The sequence below is a fragment of the Ambystoma mexicanum genome, chromosome 2q, assembly GCF_040938575.1.
Source record: "Ambystoma mexicanum isolate Mex_15411 chromosome 2q, UKY_AmexF1_1, whole genome shotgun sequence".
In the NCBI taxonomy this organism is placed as follows: Eukaryota; Metazoa; Chordata; class Amphibia; order Caudata; family Ambystomatidae; genus Ambystoma; species Ambystoma mexicanum.
This window is the reverse complement of record NC_090924.1, coordinates 826,336,198-826,361,127: the sequence shown is the minus strand read 5'-3', so window position 1 is coordinate 826,361,127 and position 24,930 is coordinate 826,336,198. Positions and strand designations below refer to the sequence as shown.

The 24,930-nt window shown below is 43.5% G+C and overlaps 1 protein-coding gene across 8 annotated transcripts in view; it reads right to left on the bottom strand.

Annotated features, from left to right (window-relative positions):
• Positions 1–24,930, bottom strand: part of PARD3 (par-3 family cell polarity regulator) — a 2,149,932-nt gene that overhangs the window by 31,785 nt on the left and 2,093,217 nt on the right. For all 8 annotated transcript variants that reach the window (XM_069648049.1, XM_069648048.1, XM_069648046.1 and 5 more), the window contains one exon: positions 10,911–11,041. In XM_069648049.1, coding sequence (XP_069504150.1) covers positions 10,911–11,041 — 131 coding nt within the window. The remainder of the gene's footprint in view (positions 1–10,910; positions 11,042–24,930) is intronic.

The following is a 24,930-nucleotide window of genomic DNA, read 5'->3' as shown; positions in this document are numbered from 1 at the left end:
CCAGACCAAGGAAAGACTTGCCAAGAGGTGGATACAATGTAAAACTATACTCTGAAATGACTTGAAGGAAGTAATTATTTAATGTGTATGTAAAAATCGTAATAGACTTAAACTGGGGGACAAAAAGTGACATTTTATCTGAAACCTGGCTTAATGAAACTGAATTCTGCCTGACATCTACCCCCACAGGAGTTAAAACCTGCTCAGCCACTCTTCCCCTTGCCAAAAGGAGTTGTCACTTCTCTGATTAGATTAGGGGTGGAGCAGCTACAGGGAGTTGAACAAAGGCCTGTCCTGGGCCCAGGCAGATGGTTTATTGGGGGGATCGTAAATGGCTTCCTTTTGAACAAAGCCCTTCCTTGACTCAGGCAGAAGTTATATTGGGGGCGTCGTAAAAGTAGCTTCCTCTTGGCAGAAACGGGGAGGGGCAGCCCCTCTGAGGACAGGCTGAGTTTAAAGAAAGTGGATAGACTGGTTTCTCCACCATGTGACCTGGGAAGACACACCCCTGTTGGCCAGAATATGATTTTAAGAAAGATGTATAACTCATGGTGCGGACTTTTCAAAATTATCTAAATGATACCATAATTCTTGTGATTTTCCTGCCCACATTTTAAGAGGTTTTAGGACCTGGTGGTATGATCTGGGGGGTTGCTAGCGGAAAATAGGGTTTCACTCCAAATGTCTGCATGTTAAAAATCTGACACTTCATCAATTAATTTCCATACTCCTTGCGCACATGTGTGTAAATTTGGGTAAATGTCCGATATTGCAAAACCAGTTAAAAAGTGCAAAATGTTGCCATTTCTGAATGCAAGCCCCCAGGAAGAGCAGAGTTTGAACAGAGTATACCTCCTGTGATATGTGATGGGTGCATGTAATTTTAAACAACTGTGTATCTGTGCAATACGTATTTGAATCAAATATAGATTTGTGGGCAAACTGACCAGGGGAGGATCCTCTGACCCATAAAACCTACAGCATCACTCTGACTCACATTTCCTTCCCCCAACCATGGGAGAGGGGAGAATTGGGCCAATGACAAGTAGAGAGGGGCAGGCTTAGCTAGGCCCAGGCACACACCCATTTTCAAAACACATAAAAAGAGACTGCTGGGACAGGTAGAGAGATTCAAATCCAGTTGCTGCAACGCGCTCTGCCGGACCACACAACATCCAGAAGATACCAGATCCAACACTTAGACTTGATTCAGAACTCAAAGCAAGGGCCTAAACCCACAAACTGAGAACTCTTCTCAGCAGGCCTCAGCATCCAGCAAACCTAACAGCGGTAGCAGCATCCAGGAGCCGTGCAGATCAGCGCTGTGTCCAGAGAAAGCTGTGCAGAAAGACCCAGGAGCTGTGCACAGACGCTGTACCCAGAGATCCAGGAGCAGTGTCAGACCAGACCAGCAGAGCAGAGACCAGACGCTGTGCTCAGAGACCGTCCGGGGTGAAACCAGAACCAAAGCCATCTTGACCCGATCCGTGAGACCTAGACCTTCCAAATACATTGTGAGTACAGCTAGGACGGTGTGAAACCAAATCTCTTAGTTTCCAGTGATATAATTCAATCTATTTAATCTAAGTAGAACTGCCTCCTAACTGTCACTTGTCAATTCTGCAGCCGCATAGCTGTCACCTGTCATTTTTAAAAGCTGTCACCTGTCAATTTGAGTTACTTTAAATTCGAAAAACGACCTTTACAAAATCGTTCATATCTTCGGAACCGTTTGGGCTAGAAACTTGGTTTAACTTTCCTCTGAAAGCTTAGAATCTCAGCTTTTCAACGAACCTAGAACTGACTTGCTACTCCTTATACGTTTGCCGTAATCGTGATTCACGCATTCGCGAATTTTGCCGCGATTCGCGATTTGGTTAAAAATTCAGCCACGTGTGAAAACAGCAGCTTCCTTGCTTTCCTTTGCCAAAAATTCGTTTAACCTGCTAGTTACTCCTAGAGCATTGCTACAGGGAGCCTGAGCTCATCCCAAGTATCTTTCACTCACCCTGAACCTCCTAAAGGGAATTAAAACCATTTTCCGCATATTCCTCACTTCATTGCCAGCACATATAAAAGCATTTTGGGCCTGTGTTTCAACTTCTATCCGTAGTCTAAGCTTGCTGGGGTGAACTGAATTACATTTGATTGCATGTCTGAGAACTGTGTGCTACTCTTCATTTCCTTACATTGCATAAGGTGGGGGGGGAGTGGATTGCCAGAGAAAAGTGATTACATTGTTTTGTTGAAATCATATTGAGTATTTTCTGTACTGCATTTTCATTCAACATTGCATCCATCTGAACTTATATAAAGCATTCTCTACCACCTTATTCTTCTGTTCCTATTCACAAGTATGCTACCTCATCCTTATACTACTCCTGGGTAACCAAATCAGTTTACTAGTAGGATATTATTCACTGTTGATCACTGCTCATGTTTTAAGTGTGATATTAATTAATTATAAAAGTGTGATATATATATATATACTGTTAATTTTTTTTCAAATAAACCTTTTTAACTTGCAAAACAGAACTACTTCTTGGCTCAGTGGGGTCAGGGGGATTCTAAGAGAGGGGTGTTATATAGGGGTAGTCATCCAGAACTCATGAACTGGACATAAAGATATATCAATAAGGGTTTCCATTCAGTATCCCAGACTAGGCATTGACTTAACTGTAGTGTTGAATTGAATCTTCTTACATAACTAAGGCTCCTATTATAATTTTACGCTTGCACAGGGACATGAATGGACAAATCCTCTATATAGAATGGTGAATATGGTCTTAAAAGTAGAGGAATGGTAAACCACTCCCGACCGTTCCCACTCACTTCGATCACTGGATACAGTTCAAGGGTGTTTATTGAATTTTATAGGGTTGGTTAAACACCTATCTAAACCTAAATCTAAGGATGGGAACAAGCTACAACCATCAAATAAGAATAACACAGTCCTCGTCAAGTCTGTCAAAATAAAAGGGCCTTTGCTAATAAATCTATTGCCAATTCCTTACTTCTAAATACAAAATGGTGTGGGACATTAGAGCATGCAAAAAGGAAAAGTGTTCAAGAAACAATATGTCAGGGCAGTTGGCCTTCCTTCCCCACGCTTTCAGCACGGGACAAGGCAGCACACGCTCGAGCCTCGTGCACACTCTGGCTTCCGCGGCACAAGGACAGTTTATTTATTTATATATTGTTTGCTTGTTAGGTACTTATACAATAAGAAAAGACTGTTTCAAAGTGCCCACAGGGCAGGGAGGGAGCAACGGTGGGAAGCCCCCCCCATTAAAAACACAATATTTAAGAGCACTCGGGGCAAAAAGGGTAAAAAAAAGGTAGAAGGGACAAACCTACTAAGACTTGTGAGTATTCAGAATGTGCAAGTGCAGCAAGGAAGAGGGAAGAGGGGGTAAGTGCTAGGGAGTCCGAGCTCATGGGTGAGCCACAGATGAAGTGCTAGCAATGTTCAATAGTTCAGCTGGTCTCACACCACTCAGTATTACCTACTTTCCCAGTGACAGCTGGTACTTGTAGTTCCTTCGTTACTCGTACAGTTCAATTTCTCAGTATTAGGACCTTCTGTGCCAAAGTCTCTTTGCCATTCAAAGTCTCTTACTGCAAAGGGTTTGGTGTAGCAAACAAAATATAAAAGTTCCTTTCCTTTGTCAAGATTCTCACATTCATAAGTTCACGATTGGTCCTTTGGGTTCGGACCACGTGTCCCCCTCGCCTGGGCTCAGACCCCTTTTCTACAATGTTCACAATTCACAAATGTGTCTCCCTCAAACGGGCCCGGACCATGGATACCCTTCTTCCGGGCTCAGATCCTTTTTGACAGCAGAATCAAAGAGCTTTGACTGTGCGCAGGATTTGGCTTGACCCGTCGCAGGCCACTTCGATTTACAATTCTTTACAACTCTAACTTTCACTTCTGCAACTTCTCAGCTGGATACCTTATAGAGACCTTTGATTGGGCACACATACAGTGCCGGACCACTCTGTCTCTCAGCTTTGCTCTTTTGGACTACAAGTCCCAGAATGCAGATTCGAGATTTTGCTCCCACTTCCCCAGTTACAGTCACTTTTGGGATTTACACAAAGTTCTTGACACAACAGGTTATCCCGCTTTAGCTTCCCTCGAGTCACAGGGTCTTCATCCTTTACCCTTAGTGATGAGGTGTTAGTGGGTCCTCAATGGGGATTCACTTGAGGTCAGGGTCCTTCACCTGCCCCTCAACTACCTGGGTTTCTGGAAATCACCCAGGGAGCAAGTACTGATTTAACCACTACCAGAAAGTTGTAGATGGAGTTTGGTTCCCTGGGGAAGAGCTCCCCTGCCACACTAGGTTTTCCTGGAGAACATGAAAAAACCATGTAGGGTTTTGTCAGGATAAAGGGGGTAAATGTAGTGTGATGGGTAAATGGATTTTCTATTGGGTTTTAATTTCCCCGGGCATTTTCTCCTTTTTCTTACAGAAAGGTACTGAGGTATGATGCGACTCAGCTGACAATATCCCAAGACAACTGAGCGGATGTCAGGTATTGGTGTATATGAACGAGAGGAATATCATGTCTCGCCCAAGGGCGTGTCTCCCATAGTCCCAGAGGACCCCCTCCCCAGGTAACCCTCCTCGCTCGTTCGCTCGCTCCCAGGGTTGGGATCCAAGAGCGATGGCCCTCCCCTGGCCACCTGAACAAAGGATCCCCTGGAATAGCCTGGCAGAAACGCCTCATGTTTCTCACACTTCTCACATCTCAACAGGCTGCATTTGCCTTCTCACATCTCATTTCCCTACTAATTGTATTCATAAAGCACCACCTAAAAGCCAAAAGTAAACCTTTCTTTCCCAAGGGCAACCACAGTGTGGTTCACCCGCTGCTCTGTAAAATGAGCGATAGCTGATGTGTCTTCACTAACCATGACAGCACACTGACCTGCTTATCAAGAGTGCACTGGCATCTTTTGGTGAGGGACCAGACTGCAGACCCCTGGACAGTATATTCTGCCACTGCACCCTCTTGTAGGGGGCAGAGGGGAGGTTACGGGCTGAATCTGTTCAGCCCCCTCATTTCCCCCTAAGTGCACCTTGGAGGTGCACTCTTCATGAGCAGCACATCTTGGTAGCTGCTAATGCACAGAGCCGCCACCACCAGGACCTGGCTGACAGTATACACACAGGCGATAGGGATTTTCTCATTTGCATGAGGCAAACCCCCTTAAGAATATCCACCTGCAGAAATGTCTGGGGTGTACGCAGTATTAGAGAAGCAGCTTTATAGGTGCCACAAATACATACTGTGTGGTGAAAGGGGGGCAGAAGTGAAAGCATACCTGTCAACATAGATGCCTACTTCATGGGGGTAGACAAGGTTGCTAATGCCCACACTACTTCCCAGAAAGGTCTTTAGGGCTAGCTTCAGAGTCACCATGTGGAAGACAGATGCTGCAAGGAAGCAGTGTTTTTATTCTGAGAACTATTCGATTATTATTATTATTATAACGTGATATTTATTGAGCAAGGACCTAGTTTTAAATAGCAACTGAGAGCTTTACAGAGGTATACAACAATACAGATACTCAACAGAGCACTTTACAGGGGTATACAACAGTGCAGATGCATAAAAGAGTGCTTTGCGAAGGTAACAACAGAACATATGTACAGCAGGGGGTAGGACACAGAGGAGGGTTACAGCTGTACAGAGTGTCAGGCAGGAGAAGGGTGGATGAGGTCTAGTGAGTCAGGTGGCGGGGCGGTGACGTGATGGCTTAGGTGTTGAGGAGAGACTCCTTGAAGAGGTGGGTCTTGAGTTGTTTTCTGAACTGTAGAAGCGTGGCAGCGAGTCCAATACTGACAGGGAGGAGGTTCCATAGTCTTGGGGTGTAGGCAGAGAAGGCTTGTTTTCTGGTCCTTTCCTTTTTGCAGTAGCGGATTTCAAGTCTGCATGTGTCATGGCTTCTGGTGGTGCACTGTGGTTGGCAGTGCTCAGTTTCGACACAAGGTAGGTGGGTGACTTGAGGGTGACCGCCTTATAGATTATGCAGCAAGAATTGAAGGTGATTTGTGCGTCCAACGGGAGCCAGTGAAGGTCAGTGAGGGCTGGGGTGATGTGGTTGTATCTGCGTAGACCCTTGAAGAGGCATGCAGCTGCATGTACACACTTCTCAGGGGCACACGGGAGGACAATGGGAGACCTTGAAGGTGGGCATTGCCCCCATCCAGGTGGGATAGGACTAGTGCTTGAACAGTGGATCTAAAGCTGACTGGAGAGTGGAAGGGCTTGACTTTCCACAGTATGGAGAGCGGACGCCAAGCTGAGTTTTTTTTAATTATGCGTGTCTTGAAGGAGAGGTATTTGTCGAAGTGGAACCCGAGGGACTTGACGCAGGTGGTGAGCTCGGATATGAAGCCCTCAAGGTTCATGGTTGATAGCCAGGTCTGTATGGCTGGGTGTTCAGTGTTGTTGGTGATGAGCAGGAATTCGGCCTTGGAAGGTTGGGCTTCAAGTATGCACTGGACCTCCCAGACTGGATCAGTGAGCGGCAAGTTTTGAGCCTATGGATGTCCTTGATGGAGTCGATCTTTAGGTATAGCTGTGGGTCGTCAGCGTATTGGTGGATGTGGAAGTTGTGTGTGGCTAGGATGGCTCCCGGCGGCTCTATGTATAGATTGAAGATCACTTGGGAGAGAGGATGGCACCCTGCAGGACTCCACAGGTGACTGGTAGCATTGACGATATGCTCAGGACTGCAGCAGAAGCCGGAGTGAGCAGGGAATGTTATTATAAAGGACAAGTGATTCTCAATGTGAAACTCCGCCCAGCCCCCTTATTTCATCAAACTGTTCATGCTTTTAAGAAAACAAAACTTGCACTGAATACAAGGCACCTCATTGTTCTTAAACTTTACAGAAATGTCTAATCCATTTCCATGATGTATGTTCATTTTTTTTATTGTTGGGGGGGGGCGGGGATACCTGTTTTAAACACTTACTGGTTAATAACAAGCTGTATGATTGCACCAAACAAGGACTACAGACCAAGAATTTAGTGTGTCTCGACTTTTAAGTCTGGTCGGAATAGCCCCGGTGAGAGGTGCTTCAAGTTGTTTCAAGCTAAGTGAGAGATGTCTGCCAGGCCATGAAGTTTAGGCTTTCATCACTTTGCATTTTGATTACTGTGTCATACACTTTTTAGTGGGAACCTAGAGCTACAATCACTGCACATACATGCAAAATGGCAGGAGCTAACAAAAATAGTACTTAAATAACTTCTCAAACCTGGTAGGGGACTATATGAAAGCTGTGTGAGAATAAGAGTCTAATTGTTGTAGGTGAAAATACTGAGCGGTAGAGTATTAGTGGTCTTCACAAAAGGAAGGGTCTGTTTAGGAACTTATCAAACTATGACATTGGTATTTAGGTCCACATGGGTATGTCCACTCGCTAATGCCACGTCCCTGTCAGTATGCCATAGGTTCCACCAACCCTTTTCATACTTATAAAAATGTGCTGCGCATCCATGGCACACTCACATAAACTAACAGACAAACCTCTGCAAATAGTAGGGTCCTAAGCCCACAATAGGAACCCCCAACCACTCCCTCCCGTCCACTCTCCCAGTGATCAGGTTTTAACCATGTCATTTATTTTGGATTGTCAGCGATTTTGTATTGTTAACTCCCAGGGCCAGGTCTACATGTGTATTACACAAGCAGGAGTGTGTAACATAGAACAATGAATGTGCCCAACCATCAGAGGGAAGCACCCGGAAAAGCTCACAGAAGCGTTTATGCGAGGCCAGTAGGAGGTACACCACATTATTTGAAGACAACCATGTAGTAAACGGTAATTAAAGAACCAGCAAAGGCTGCACCGACATTATCATGAGACCACAAACAAAGCAGATTATGTTTAGTTTAATATTCCTTTCTTCGCTACCAAGGATCAAGCAGGTCTCAGGAACCTCCAGGAGGCCCAGTCCGGGGCTTTTGCCCCCATGACAGCAATGGTTGAAAACATACCCACATTTAAATGTGCCTATATTTCCTTCCAGCTTTCCCATCTACATAACCTGGCACCTGGCTACATGTGGCCTTTGGGGGCCCAGGTGAGTAAGCAGACAGGCTTTGCCTTCAGCGTTTTCTTAGGCATGGATTTAACATGTTCAATCTCAGAATGGCACCATGGTATTGTGGAGGCTTAAAAGTCTAATCACTGTTGAGCTAAAGATGGTGTTCATGTCCTCAAACACTTGGCACAAAAGCACAACAGTAGGTGGTTCTGAGATTGGAAGAAAGGAGGGGTTTTATCATTTTTCAGGGAGTTGAAAACACTGCAGATTCCCACTTTTCTGACATAGTACCCTCTTCCCCTCACCATTTCTCTTGCCAGTTAGTCAATTTTGGAGCACATTTACTTCTGTTTCATGCCCATTCTCTACACTTTGGCTGGCTGAGGGGCCCCTCAGCGCTGATGTCTGAGTGCACATGGGTTCAGGTCTATTGGTTTGAGTCCTAAAAGCTTCTGTCTCTTCTCTTCAGTCCTGTGAGGTGGCCTTGCCATGGAAAAAAGCACTGCACAGAAATTGGCATAGCATCATGGTAACAATCAAAGTAAAGTAACATAACATGAGAGAAGGGTGCCAGTCTGTCATTGCATACAGGACAGACCTCTGTCTCTTCTCTCCCTACCTACCTGGTTTGATCGCACATTCACTTTGGGCTTTCTAATTAATACTCCTCACATAGAGGGGCTCAGCCTATATTTTCTCACTACAGAAGGCTAAGTATTGATATGCTTTAATAGCCGACTTCCAAGTAAGGCACCACCGGGTCTCACCTGGACCTAAAATAAAGTCTAGCACAGCATGACATGGAACAAACTCCTAATAATAACCTTTCTGGCATCAAGATGGAAGGCCTTTTTGTAATTCGACTACTCTATTCCCTTACCTTCTGTTACCAACAACATTCACATTTATGCACATTCTATCCTTGACAATGCCACTCTTGGATCAGGCTTGAAAGTCATAGAATTAACATTCTGGCGTATGACCTGGGGTATAGAGATAATCAGGAAAATAAGCCACCAAACTTTCAGGATTGCCTGAGCACATTCATGAGGCCCTCGTGCACTCAACATTACATTATGTACCAATTAAAAATGGTCCAAATCTGGCCTATGCAAACAACCCAATTACCATAGAACTTTAGGACTTATCCGCCTCCTCCCTTCTGCAGAACCATGGTCCGATCTAAGGGCACTCACACGCTGGCACAAAACATTCTTATCCTGCTGCTTCCCTCTCTCTGTGCTTGCAGCATATATTTCTCACTTTCCCAGCCTCTTATCTTCCCTATCGCTCATTTTCTTTCTTCCAGCAGACTAAGGTTTTGAGCCACTTGCCAGGGGCACAGTATGCCAGTCCAAGGACAAACCTAGGCACTCAGACTACTGCGTTGGTGATTTGGCGCAGTATAAAGGCCTATCAAAATAACATTAAAATGTTATATTCCTTCTGAGATAGGGCGAGAGTGCCGCTTCCCAAAGGACAGGAAACTCAGCAGCCCACCCCCAAATCCTAAAACAGATTCCTATCAGTTGCTCTTAATTCTCACGCTTTGTTATCGTAGAGTAACTGCCCTCATGAGGAACGTCTCTGTGCTCCCGTTCCTTTTCAGAAGCTCAAAGGTGGTGATATGTCACCTTATTAAAATAATTGAGGAAATAAAAATATTAATGTACGAGGCCTGTACGTCTATGCATACTCCCATATTCCTTATCCTTTTGCATTTAAATATCAAAAACATTTATTCAAGAGGGTAATCCATGAGAAAACATTTGGCTAATTTGGCTGCCATGGTGCTTTTCATTCAACCCTTTGATGATAACTTACTTTTCCATGGCAACCTTCCTTTCTTAATTTCCTTCACATAGAAATCTGTTGCTTTGGTGATAAGCAACACTTAAAGCTTCATCAAAAACCTCAATATATCCAAGATCCTAAACATAGCTCCAAATGACATGACTAATCCTTTTCTTGACTCCAGTCTGACCTTGGCAACTACTGTCTCCTAGAACTACTACAACCTGGATGGGCACAGTGCAAAAACTCCCCTCCTCAATCTTTGATGCCACCATGAAAAGTTAAGAGGTTTAACTACAGTTGCAATTAGCTGGTAGCTTGGCTCTGGCACTGCTGAGTCCAAGATCCTGCACAGTCACCTTTTCTAGGTCGTAGGAGTCTCGGTGGGATTAACTGCTCGCATGGTTTACATTTGTGATTTTCAAATGATTATCTAACTCCGCCTAGGCATCCAGTGTCTCAGTTTTTCTCAACATCTACCACAAACCCTGCCTGATGATCAGCCAGAACCATGATATTCTGCATCGCTCCTACATTATTCACCTCGAGTTATGCATCCCATAAGAGGAAACCCAACACTAAGCTAAAAAAGCCCAATGTTCCCCTATCGAACCATGCATGAAAACTAGATTTTTGAACAGAGCTTCTGTTTCTAAATAAATGTATCACCAACCTCCCTACCAAACAAACCACTCTGTTCAACCCTACAACAAATCTAAAAAAAAGGGCTTGGCACAGACCAAATCCGTAATCCGAACATTCCACCCGTACCTCCAATCTATCACATCTATCCAGTAGCAGTGGGAGTTAGATTATCCGTCATAGCTCACCCTGCTAAAACTTCAACTATACGGTGCTACAGAAGACTTGAAACTTGAGAAAATTAATTTAGTCAATTTCATGTGCTTATTGTTAATTGCATCAAAGAGTAAAACAGATTAGGAGCCAGGGAGAAAAAAAAAGTTGGTGGTCACTTTTTCTAGGAATAGACCTGCATGTGGGCTTCAGCAAGCATATAAATACTGTTTGGACTGCCAACTTACCTAGGCAGTGAACTATATTGGCGTTGGGCTTGTTGGAAGCTCTCCCGGTCTTCTTGCCTTTGCCGCTGCGCCTGCTGCACCTCTACAGATACCGAGTGCCTGCCACTCTGAGAATAGGTGCTGGAATTTGGCTGAAATACATAAATCAAATATAGTTTGAGTATTAGGCTGTATCGAAGGCAGTCAGTGAACAGAGGTAAAGAAAGAGATTAAAAAGTTAGGTACGACTCAATCGTAAAAAGGGAAAGGAGCTGTAACACATTTGTGTACAGTGTCAGCGTCACTATTATACATCACCACCACTGTAAGCGATCACAGAAGCTCGGTCAAGCGTAGAAAAGTTACAGTTACACCGTGCAGCTTCACGGCCTCACGACAACCTAATCACATACCCCTTACACAAACAAAACAAACTCCAGCAATCTACAACCCGAACATTGTCAAGTCAACAAGACATGAATTCACACTGCCAAAACCCATTCATATAACTCCCTCACATTAACACCGACAATGGCATCCAAGCCTTGCCGAAGACCTCAAATGCAATCCACTTCTGAGCCACAGCCAATCTCACAGCACAGAATAAGGCAGGGGTCTATTATCTCTGGCTCCCCGATATGTTGAACTTCAAATCCCATCAGCCCTAGCCAGCATGGTCAGCAGTGAGTGCCCCTGGGAGCTGCAGTCTAAAATGCCTAATTTAGAGAGCTGCCGGTTGCAAACCCTGACTAAAGTGCCCGGATGAGTACAGCCCTTCTCTATGGATATCTTGGTTGAAGGTAACACATCAACAGAGAAAAACCACTGTTCGCCTCCATGACACTTGCCATTGCCAGAAGGCCAGGAGGAACACAGTGAGTGCAGCACTCCACAAATACCATTTAACAGAACATTGTTTGCGTGGTATTAAGTAAACATGAATGTGTAACCCCAAATTAGAATGTAAACTTTGAAATGTAGCGATTTAACATTAATCGAATAAGCAATTAAGATCAACGCTCTTTTCAGTAAAAGGCCATGTGCAGAAAAAAATATGTATGTACTACCTTATTGTGATACACCTCCAAAAGTACAGGAGGAGCAATCTTTGTAATTGAAATGGACATTTTGCAATTTAATTCCAGCTTTTGTGACCAATGATTGTAGTGATGGTCTCCAGTGGTGCATCTCACTCCCCCTTCCAATACAGCAAGGAGGGTGGGGGTTTGAAACAGGTGTGGGGGCACTAAACCCACTCCATCTGAAGGTCCTTGCTGGAGTGGCTAGTCCATGACCGGAGGTACCAGTCATTGCCTACAACCCAGCAAAAAACCTGGTACAGACGTGCCCACGCTGTCGTGCTCCAAATCTGTTTTGCAACATGACGCGGGAGATGGTAGAGGCGCAGTTTAACACATTGGTTTCCTAGCTACATGGTTATGATCCCATTAAAGGCATGAGTAAACCCCCCTATGCCCCTGCATAATGGCACGAAGAGGGTCAGGATGGTACTGCATCAGTTCTATTGCAGAATGGCCTCATACGCCTGTAGGGGTCACACCTGCGCACACCTGCTTATGCAGCTCTTACCACAGCCCAGAAGCTCTTGCAAACTGCAATAGACAAAGAGGAGAGAAAGGTTGGCAGTGCTAGAAAGGGAAGAAGCATGAAGCCGAAGAAAACGTGGCAGCGAGGTTATCCTTGAAGGAGATTAGATTGTTTGTCTAGAGTTGAACACCATTGCAAGGCTACCTCAGAGTTCTATACTGGAAGAGGACAGGGGTAGGTTAGGAGAAGGGGGTGGGAGAAGAAGATTGCAATAGAAGAGGAGAAATTGGGGATAATCAACCATGTGATTAACCTTGCAGCAGGCCTCATGCTAGCTTTGATTGGCATAGACAGACTCTGCTAAGGTCTATTAGGGGTCTACGTGATAAAGTCACCTGAAATAATGCTGTGGCCAAAAAAAGACGCTGTTTCAAATGTACTTTTGAGCAAATTTATATTCGGGCAATACCCTGCACAGCCCCCCCATACTCCCACTTACCTTAAACTATTATTACCCCAACCCACCCCCCACATATGTATATGTGTTTAAAAGTGCATTTTAACCTGCAGCTTTTTCGGCGCTGGATTATTGCAGCACATTTTTCAATGGATAACGTCTATGGCCAGCCGTCCAGCCAATCAGTAGGCTCAGGTAAAACCCCCACTCCGTGCATCCTCGTAAGCGGGAGGCCTGTAAGCAATATTCAATCAACACTACAGCCAAGTCAATGCCTAGTCTGGGATGCTGAGGAAAACCCTTATTGATGTATTTTTATGTCCAGTTCAGTACTCTGGATGACAACCCTTGTATAACACCCCCCTCTTAGAATCCCCCTGACCCCACTGAGCCAAGAAGTAGGTTTGTTTTGCAAATTAAAAGGTTTATTTGAAAAATTAACAAGATATATATATCACACTTTTATAAGAAATTAATAATTGATATCACACTTATGAATATAATGTTGATCAACAATGGGTAACCTAACACTAGCACACTTCTTTACAGTCAATGAGGAGTGAGGAGTGGGTATAGGATGGATAAGGTAGCAAAAATACTTTTATGGTTTCAAGGGAAAAGCAATGAGGAATAAAATGCAGTACAGAAATACTTGATATGATTTTAGCAAAAGATAAGAAAATTACTTTTTCTCTGGCGATTCACCCCCCCCCCCTATTCAATGTAAGAAATGGAAGGAGGAGCACACAGTTCTCAAGAATGCAATCAAATACAATACCAAAATTCAGTTCCCCCCCAGCAAGCTTAGAGGAAAACAGGTAGAAGTTTGAAACACAGGCCCCAAAACGCTTTGAATGCGATGACAATGAAGTGAGAAATGTGCTAAAAATGCTTTTAATTCCCTCTAGAGGTTCAGAGTGGGTGATATCTAGTTGATATTAGTTCAGGCTCACTTTAGCAATGCTCTATGAATGATTGTCAGGTTGCACATGAATTTCAGCAAGCTAAGCAAGGACAAATATTTTTTCACGTGGCTGAAATTGAGCAAAATGTCAAATCACGGCAAATTTAGTCGCGTGCGTCGAGCGCGATTCCGGAGGCACTATAAGGAGTAGGTTAAATCTCGTTCCTAGCACAAACGGTTCCGGAGATACGGACGATTTTGTGAAAGTAGTTTTTCGGATTTGAAATTTTAAAGCTCAGAATGACAGATGACAGTTTTCAGTTTTAAAGATGACAGAATGACACGATTCTAGGAGGCAGTTCTAATAGGCTAAAATAGTTTGGATTAGATTATTTTAAACTACGAGATTGGTTTTGGCACAGTGAGTACTCACACTATATTTTTGAAATAAGCCGTCAAGGTCTGGTCAGGTTGGACGGGACTTCTGGCGGTTCTGCTCACACCGGTCTGGTCTCTGGTTCTGCTCTCAGCACTGCAGTTCTGGTCTCTGTGGATCTCTGGTCTCTCTGGATATCTGGTCTCTCTGGATCTCTGGTCTCTGGAGGTTGATGGATTTGAAGTCTGGAATCTCCCGGCAAAGCGTCCCGCAAGAAAGTGGAAAGTGAATCCTCTACCTGTCCCAGCAGTCTCCTTTTATGTGTTTTGGAAGTGGGTGTGTGCGTGGCATAACTGAGCCTGCCCCTCTCTACTTGTCATTGGCCCAGTTCTCCCCTCTCCCTTGAGTGGGGGGAAGAAATGGAGTGTCAGAGTGATGCTGTCGGTTTTATGGTCAGAGGAACCTCCCTTTGTCAAATTGCACACAATCTACTTCTGATCCAAATACATATTTATCTATGTACCATTTTTCTCATATTATAGGTCCAGTTAACATTTTCTGTAGCACCAAACCATCCGATCCCTGTCTTTGTACGATGTTGTGTCCACTGATGACAGAATTCTCCCCTTTTAATCCAGATAACGACCTCTAAACCTTTCCAGATTTTACACAAATGTGCACCAGGGATATGGGTTACAGATGATAAAGTATCAGATTTTTAACATGCATACATTTGGAGTAAGACCCTATTTTCCGCTAGCAACCCACCAGAATACACCACACGGTCCTAACACCTCTTAAAATGTGCATGGAAAAATCCCAAGAATAATGATATTTTTTCTATAATTTTGACCAGTCCGCATTATGAGTTATCTATCTTTTTTAAAATTATGCTCTGGCCCAGATGGGTGTGGTTTAGGTTCCAAAGCACATGGGGGAAGCTTCTGTCTGTCCCCGCCCCCAGCTCAGGTGGCTCCCAGAGGCACTTCTCCTCCCACTTCTCCCAAGAGGAAGCTATTTTACGACCCCCCCAATATAACATTTGCCTGAGCCCAGGACAGTGCATTGTTCTGTGTCTCTGCTCAAAGTTCTGTAGGTGCCCCTCCCCTAATCTAATCAGAGAGGTGTCAACTCCTTTTGGTGGGGAAGCAGGATGCAGCTAGGCCTGGGAAGAGTGGCTGACCAGGTTTCTCCTGTTGGGGGTAGTTGTCAGGCAGAATTCAGCTAAATGTCACTTTAGTTCCCAGTTTAAATCAAACTTACAATTTTTACATATACATTAAATAATTACTTCCTTCAAGTCATTTCAGAATATAGTTTTACATTGTATCCACCTCTTAGCAAGTCTTTCCTTGGCCTGGTTTGGGTTCCTCTGTTCAGTTTTACACAAAAGTCTGGTGGTTTTAAAACGCCGGCTTTCTGATAGTGGTGAGTACCGGTATTGCATCCATTTTTGGGATCTGTCTTGAATTACTGCATTTCAATAGAGTGGTCTTTTGCTTGATAGTATAGGACCCTTGCTTAACATTGTTTTGATGGCATCCTTACAGTAGAGTGGTGATGTGGAACCCCCCACAAGAAGGTTGTATCTTTGGAGTGGTCTTGTGCCAACTACACAGTTCTCCTGGATTCTGGCGTAATGTGGACGGCGATATCTCATCCCCACATCCACCCAGTCTATTGATTTAGTTTGTTCTGGGATAGAATAATGGGCGGCGACAGCTCATCCCCACATCTACCCAGTCTATTGATTCAACATGGGTCAAAACCCTTGACAGGCCACCATCTTCCCCACTGGTATGGAGGTAAGTGCACCCCCAAACCCTCTTCCCCACACCTCCAATTTCAACTTTCTCCCCGCCGCCACCACCTTCCCACTTACCTTGCGCTCCTTCGTCCCTCGCTGGTGCCTGAAACCGCAGCGTGGTCACAGCAATGTCCGCCATAGAAAGGGAGAAGAGACTACGTGTAGTTCCCTGATCCATGGCGGCCATCTTGTTTTTTTTTTTCCAAAATCAGAAACAGCAAATATGCAGTTTTTCAACATGAAAAAAAACGATATGTTCTGGTGCAACGTGCCGGGATACTAATAGCAATAATCCCCTCCGGATGGTGGCATTAGCGGGGCAGGTCATGCCTCAGACTATTGTTAAAGCCCTCGCTTCACTCAGGCTACTAAATGGCAAGGGGCATTACCTGGTTCGGTAATACCCACACCTGTCAGGGTTTATTGCTTAAGTAATGGCTAGGAGATGGTAAATAATGTATCTCATTCCATGCTCACGTGGCCACAAACAGCTAGAATGAAAACACAGGTCAGTAGGATGGTGTGAATGACACTTTCTGATGAGGGGAGTGGGGCTGGACAGCAGTTCTTCTGAGTGAAACACACTACACCTGCACGAAGGATACATCAGAGTCCTGCTAAAAGACAACTGGGGAATGCTTTGTGCTGTGGGAGACTGGGCCGCACTATAGCCAAGGCTTGGCTCCTCACCAAGTTATCTACATACTCGAGCTTTAATACTGGACTTGTTCAACTATTCTAACGATAACCTCTAAAATGGGGACACCAGCAGATCGGAAGGCACACAGGATCTTGAAGTCAGCCAATGGATGGTTTAACAGTTGTCACCACAGGGAAGAGAGAAGCAGTACATGCATACCCCACACAACTCCACACCTGGCCCATCTCCAAATGTGACTTTTTCACTGGCAGTTGATTCTCTGCTATTTTGTGTAGGCAGTTCAGATCAGAGGGGTGCCACAAAGGCAGACTCCTAAAGACACCCTGCATATCATCAAATGTATGCAATTGATAGGAGAAGCCCCTGTGCGCTCTCTTCAGTTAATGAACGCTGACCCACACTTTTCTGCCAGATCACATAGTCTGCTCCGCAATGTATTGAAGATAAGGAGCCAGGCCGAATGTTTAGGCATTGACTGCAAACATACATGAGGTCACTTATCTGACATTTCAAATCACCAACACTAAGATCTATAAACTTCAATTTTTTAAGTAGTGACCTCAACATTACCAATGAAAAGATGACCCATCCAGTACAGTCATCCAGTGATATAGAAATGCGGCCTGAAAATGACACAGTTGGAAGCCAGTCTTTCCATGTGACTTAGGACCACGCCGGCCACTAATCAAACTATCTACAAAAGCACCACAATCTGGTTTCAAGTATTTTGCCGTCTGACCTCCCAAGTGCCGTTAATTTACATTTAAGTGCTTCAAAAACGATTTTTCACTTGACAATCAACTAAAATAAAGTGGACTGAGACATGCCTGGCTGAAAGCGTGCTAGAGGTGCTATTAAAAAAAGTATGAATCCTATTGGATTGAGCATCTTGCTCACTATAGGGTTCGAAATTGAGGGGAGCTGGGAGCGACTTGGCTCCTGCTTGTAGCCTAGAAGTGCTCGGTTAGCTTGACCCCAACTGCTACCAGGATCAACTTTTGGCTCCCCAGTCCAATTGATGCCTAATAAACATACCTATGTGACGTTAACTCTGCCTTTGGGACAATCTATGAATTAGCATTAGGACATAGCTAAACAACATTTGGAGCATAAGGGGTCATAAATAATGCACAAAAAGTTAAGTTTGCATTTTATGGAACTTAGATATACAGAACGCTATGTACAAGCTCCTTGTTTCCCAGTGGTTGCTCCTGCTCACTGGTTAATGTTGGATACCCACGAGCAGTTCTTCGCTCCCGCTTATCCAGTCTTAATTCCGATCCCTGTCACTGCCATGATGAAAAGTGCACTTCTCTAAAAATGTGAAATGCGAATAGTAGCATGCGCCCAGGAACGTTTTAACAGAGTGAGTGAATTTAAAAAGACTGCAACCATTTTGGAGGCCTTTTACAAGGATTCTTGAGACTGGCCCGTTTATGCTAAAAGGAGGCTGGGAACCAAACTGGAACTCTGGCCCATGTAAAGACAAGGCTCAGAACTGTGGAGTGTAGCCACATCGAAAAGAATTGAATAGGCTGCAGAATATTTAATGGAGAAGCCAACACAAAAGCTAAAGTCAGTGATTTCCTCACAGTGATGTCCCGGATTCCCAGTATGAAATACACTGCAGTTGTTTATTAAAAGAAGTTGATTTGTGTTCTGGGACTGTACTTGCCATCTACTGTTTAACCAAAATAGTGTGAAATGTAGGGTAGAACCAAAGTCTCATTTAAAGTACCAGTGTCGTTGGCCATGTTTTCACTTCACTTGGAATAATGCTGTCATGCGTTGCCAACTCGAAATCAACAGGTCTATAAAGCGGATATTGGGTATTTTGCATGCAGATGGCGTGCAAAGATGTCAATCGGAGGAACCCCCCACATCTGGAATAAGGAAAGTGGCACGGATGCAGGTACTGCTTTTGAGCCCAGTCAGAATTGCAAGTGTGCAAAGATGAGATTTTGCGCCATCGCGCTTGTTCATGGCAGTGATATTGTGTGTCAAAGCCAACACCCTAAGTATGCCAGTAAAACAGATATTCTTTGTTGAGAGTTCACGTGGAAGTCAATGCCAACTCATGAGAAGAATTATGACATGGGAGCCCTTAACTTCGGATCCCGGGAAAACACTTGACCAGAAATCTATTAGCAGGGTGCAGAGGTTTAACCCTTTTGAATGCCCTTAGAGCAAGGGCATATATATGTACTCTACAAAAGCGGTCTTTGTTTTTCCACAAAGGGATGTGCATGTGTGCATACACATCCCTGGGTCCAAAAGACTGCTGTATGGGCCCCTGCAGGGGAGTGGTAGATCAGGAACTCAAAGGGTTAAGCAGGATGGGCAATAGGTGTAATCTACATACGACATGTTGCTCTTTTCAACACCAAGAACTAAGAACCTATTATGGACCCAATTGGAATTCCCGGTGATGCAAGATTCAGAAAGTTCTGTGTGGCCTTTTGACATTTTGCACTGCCATCTTGGCCTGCAGGGAAACCAACTACAGTGCCAATTTAAAGCTGCAATCGGACCACCAGCTCCTGCATGCCTTCTAATTTCACTCTGTCCAGCGACAGTTTCCCTTTAATAGCTATTACTGCAAAGATCATAAATCTATAATCATATCATTTGCTATTGTCAGCGGACAATGCCCTACAGATCACGGTCAGTATTTAATGTGGACATTATTGCCCATTTCTTTCTATCTTCCTATAGGGCGCATTGCTGCACACCGGCATGCATATCAAGCCATACTCTTAGATCAGCACTGACAGCATCATTAGCAATAATCATAGCTCAGCGGCACATTATGGTTTCATTTACAGGCACACATTCGAGTAATTAGAGCTACACAATATGCTGGGTGCATTTGCATCTGTGACAGGAACTCCATCAACTCCATCTGCAGCATCATCTGTTATCTCGTGGAGGACATTTCCTAAACATTGCCCTACGTTCTCAAAAATGCTGGAATGGAAGTGTCAATTCTATAATCACCGCTTCCATATCTTTAGAGTACACCCAAGTCTGTGACCTGCATGTATGTGGACGATGAACTTAGACTACCGCAATTCTCTTTTTCACCAGTAGGAGAGCTCTTTGAACACTTCTTACAGGCACATAATGAGGGTATTATGCCCCCTTCATTTGACCAATTTTTCATTTTGACTTCAGATAACACTACCTTCCAATAGTAGTTCACCAAAACAGTATGGGTGTAATTTTGAGGGCGGGGGGAGGGCAAGGGTGTTTGCCCTCCCCCCAACATTTGTTGGCACAATATTATGTCCCACTCATTTGGCAGGGGCCCCTTTCATTTAGATGTCATGCCCCCCCCAACATTTTCAACATAGTTACACGACTGAAAAACAGTACTACCTAATGTTCAGCATATCAGTGCTACATTTCACTGGCCCAATCAACCTGACATTATTTCAGACAGCATCATAAACACTTAAGTAGAACTCTTGTATAACCATGCTTTCATCTTTAGCACTCAAGTATGATATTGGGAATTTTGACACTTGGGAAGCTGAAATCTGTCGGTAGATCCCTAGAGATTCTGACAGTATGCAAATAACCTTACATTTAGAATAGGGTCTGTTGGGAGTTATTAGTTTGGGGAAGACTTGTTATATTTCATAGGGGGAGAGACATTTCCTCTGGTTACCATTTAATTTAATTTATTCAATGAATTGTTTTTTTATAACACGCCTAATACCGTACTTGAGTTTGGTTTCTAAGCGTGGATTTGCTCTTAGTGGTCTTGTTTCCAAGACCAGCGCATTTCCCCTATGCTATCCTCCGTTCAGGCATTAATTGCCTTCATATGGAGAAAAGGTTGCATTGCCCAACTTTGGGGTTAATGGTGTGCTCCCACATAAGGTAATCCATTTACTCATATATGGTGTTCTCTTCTATACACCATGAACAATTCATTTTCTGCTTAAGTATCAGGAGAATAATTAATTAAACATAAATGACAAAAAGATGTTTTAGAAGAACTTGTGTCCATAGGAACACATCAGTTGAATTGCACCTAGTGTGTGGTGTGTGTATTATATAATGTAAAATGCAAAATAAGTTTGATCTAAGGAGAATTGGAAACATTGCAGTATTACATCCCTGACTGCATTGAAGATTGGTTGTCATTGGGGCATCAAATAGTACTAAGAGGGGTGTGCCTGTTACTCCCAAAGTTGGTAGTAAAATCAATTTTTAGGGAGTAAAACGGTTACTCCCATTCCAAATAGGAATATTTCTTAAGCAGGTCAAATTATACATTGACTCTAAAAACAAATATTTGTTCTTAATCCATAATTCTGTGACTTACTCATTGATTAAATAATGTTAGAGCTCCTCATCACTGCACGGCTGGTACCACTGATCCTAACGCATCTGTGGCGCACCGTGGGTGGAAGAAGGGACAAGCTATGTGTCCTTTGTTAAATATTGTTTTGCTGGGAGTAGTTTTGCTCACAATTGATTGACAAGAGTAATGTATACAATGCTTACCTGTAGGCCTGTTGTGATAAAAGTAGAGTCCAATTCGCCTCAACTGCCATTTGCCACAAAAGAAAGAAACGTACATGACGGGATGTAGTAATTTATTTGACGTAGTGTCCCGGAATTATAATAAAGAAAGCACAAGGCATTTAGAACGTACAATAATCTGATTTCTGATGTAGACCGAGGAGCGAATCCTTTAGTGCGGTAATGGTGTTGGGAAAGATCACCAAATTACGTGTTCTTACCATCTTATCAAAAGATGGGAGAGCTCGTCATTCAGTCATTGATTCAGTCAATTTAGGATCTTGAAAAAAATGATCAACTTGAAAATCTATTGCAAATAAAGTAGTCTCTTGTGGACACAGTTCCACTTCAAGTGGTTTTGTTTGCTTTGTATGAAGAGATGCGCCCATCTCCCATCTATTGCCGCCGACAAGTCAAATGGACATCTACAGGTAACTTGGTTACCTTTATTCATCTGAAAAAGTTACTCAAGACAAGCACTCTTCATTGCACTCTCAAAGCGACTCGATGATTCTTTTCCTGGGATCGCTGGCTCTGGGGTCTGTATACTTCCCAGCAGTGCAATCTTCTTTCTGAGTAAACCTAACCAGCCCACCTGGTTCAAGGCCCGATTTACAACTAGCAGTGTAATATTATCCCAGTTTAGACATATACATACTCAATTAAACTTAATGTGCAAAATAGGCCAGAGCAGACCTTTTGTCGGAAGGACGGGAGAATATTTAAATGGTCCAATTTACAAACTGCAGGGGCCTAGCTAAAGACGCGGAGACAAACTGTAGAGTGGGCAAGTTCAAAGACACTGGAATTGCGAGGGTGCTTTAGAAATACTGCAAATACTTGCTAGCACCTGAACAAACAGAGCCGCACAAATGGGGCATAATCGGGGCAATTATCTTCGGCCATCAGGCAACCGTGCCAACATATGGCAACCGTTCAGCGCGCCATCCCGGCAGCAGGGAGCGACTTGGCCTTGGCAGCGATTGAGATAGGGCAGGGCCTGACCTTCCTGACGCAGGGGAAGTTCAAGGTTCCAATAACAGCCAATCCTGGGCTGAATAAACAGATTTCACGGCCATTCCCTCGCAGTACATGTCACACTGGAGCACTCGGACACTCCGTCATGTCAAATAGGAAAGCATCTGCGGGATATGAACGTAAGGGGCATTTGCATTCTGCACAGCCGACCGTCCCCACACAGTAGTGCAACCTTAAAAAATGAACACGCCAAAAGAGATGGGATTTAAGCAGTGTGCGCGTGGAGATGTCCTCGTTTTTCAGCGAATACGTTTCAAGTATTGCCACGAGCCCATAGGCGATGGGCTAAAGTGTTAGCAGTACCAGGAAGCCAGCAACAGCCACCACCCATCAGCAGCCAAAGCCGTTGACCCATTGGAAAATAAATAGGCTGCAAAGTTTTAGTAAACGGTCCACACGCAGATCGAAACAATAGTTACTGGCAAGGCCGAGAACATCAACTAAGGCAATAAAGCGTGAAGTGGGCACCTCACCAATTAAAATCACCCAATGAGCGAAAGCAAAGGTGGTTTGGAATTAGGTTTTTAAATGTAATTATTTATGTTACGCGTTGCAGAGCAAGACTGTACTAATAGTCAAATCGTATGCTCTCTAAATGTTAGCTGGCACCGTCTTTTATTATGCGGTGTAGGAAACGAATATATATATATATATATATATATATATATATATATATATATATATATATATATATATATATATATATATATCTTTTTCTCTTCACACTGATGCAATCAGGTAAAATTGAGCAGCACTCTTCAATCCTCCAAAACAGTTGGTCCGGACATCCAGTTCGTGTTAAAAGATAATCTTTATTAGTGCCTTACAGGACGGCACAAACATATTAAAAAAGCCATTAAATTAAGGCTCCCCAAAGTGCAAAAATGTGCGCGTTGGGAACGTTAACGCGTTTCGCGGCTTTTCCTGCCGCTTGATCACAACAATTCGTTCCCTTGGACCCATAGAGTTTAAAACAGCCATGCAGAGCGGAATGGCGCTCGTTGCCACTGAAATAGAAAGAGGACTCGAATGAGGGAATGCACCCATTCGGAGTAAATCTAAAGCGGACATGTTTACCATAGCAAATCTCTATTAACAGAAACACTTATGGGTTAAGGTCTATGTTCTGGCCCCCATAGGTAGTGCATATATGGATGTAAACTACAATCCAATACATAAGTTTAAAAATATTCAAAGTAATAAAGTGCCTAGTGCATGTTTCCTGAATAATAAACTGTCCGCATTTCTGTGCGGTATACAATGTATGGATCTAAAATTCGAACCCACATGCTTTCAATTTGAGACGTTGCTTTAAATGGCATATATCTTTCATATTAACTATCGCATAGTGCAGCTGGGTAATACTTGAATTAAATTCGTTATTATCCAATATATGCCAGAGGAGGACAGTTTTAATATGAACACATGTTAGTCTATCAATTCCTCAACTTACTGTTGCAGAAAACATTACCATGAACTCTGCATATGCTGTTAAACCAACCTCTAATGTGCATGTGTGTTATATAAAACAGTGTATATGTAAAAATCAGTGTAAACATAGTAGTGCACAAACAATCTACAATTCCATAAAAGAATCGTAAAATACCCTTTAAAAATAAGCAATAACAAACAGGTTAAAAAGGTGTTTAAAAAAAAAAAATTTAGTCTTGAAATGCAAACAATGGAGTATCATTCTGTGTGTACGGACTGTATGGTTCCAGTGGTATTTTTTATCTCAATATTGAAAAATGTAAATTGGCAAGAACCATGGAAGCCTCGGAAGAATGTACCATTAGGGGAACAGATGGGAGCTTTCTTTTGACCGATGTCCAACACTTGATGGTCATTGTCCCAGAAATGTATATAGTTCCTCGTCTATATTGTGTCCTAGGGGGAATTTGCTTTCCAAGTCCAATATGCAGCGAGTCTCTTTTTGCCTCAGAGTCTTTTCTTTGTCACCTCCTCTTGGTCCCATCTCAATTTTGTGCATGCCAAAGAACCTAAAGCTGCTTATGTCATTTTCATGATGTTCTGCAAAATGTTTGGCCATAGGGTAATTTGCATCGTTATTTATAATTGCTCTTACATGTTGTTGAATACGTGTTTTTAGTTTACATTTAGTGCTCCCTATATACCATTTGTTGCACGCACAGGTCAGCACATAAACAACGTATTCCGTCTCACAGGTAATCATTCCTAATATAGGAACCAGATTCCCAGTGATCGGATGTTTGAAAGAGCTTTGTGTTGTAGCATACTTACAGATGTTGCAGCGAGTGCATTTAAAGAAACCCTCTTTCTTGTTTTTTGTCAGCCAATTACTCTCTCTGCTGTTTTCTTCTTGTGTCATATAGCTCTGGACCAGGACATCTCTGATCGATTGGTTCTTTCTGAAAGTAATCTTGGGATGATTTTGGAGGTTTCCATTAAGGTCTTGGTCTGCCATAAGGATTCTCCAATGCTTGTTGAGAATCCGTCTAATCTTGGGTGCTTGGATATCGAAGGTTAAAATTAATCGCGTGCTGTCTTTCTCCGTAGTTTTTCTTTCGTTGTGTTCGGTTCCTGCTATGAGCATTGAGCGATCCTTGGCTCTTGCTTTGAGGTATGCTCTCTCCACAACTCTCTTGGGATATCGTTGTTTGGAAAAACCTTGCGCGGTTATTCTGCTCTCCATGTCATAGGTTTTCAGGGTACTGTTATTTCTTCGTAACCGGATG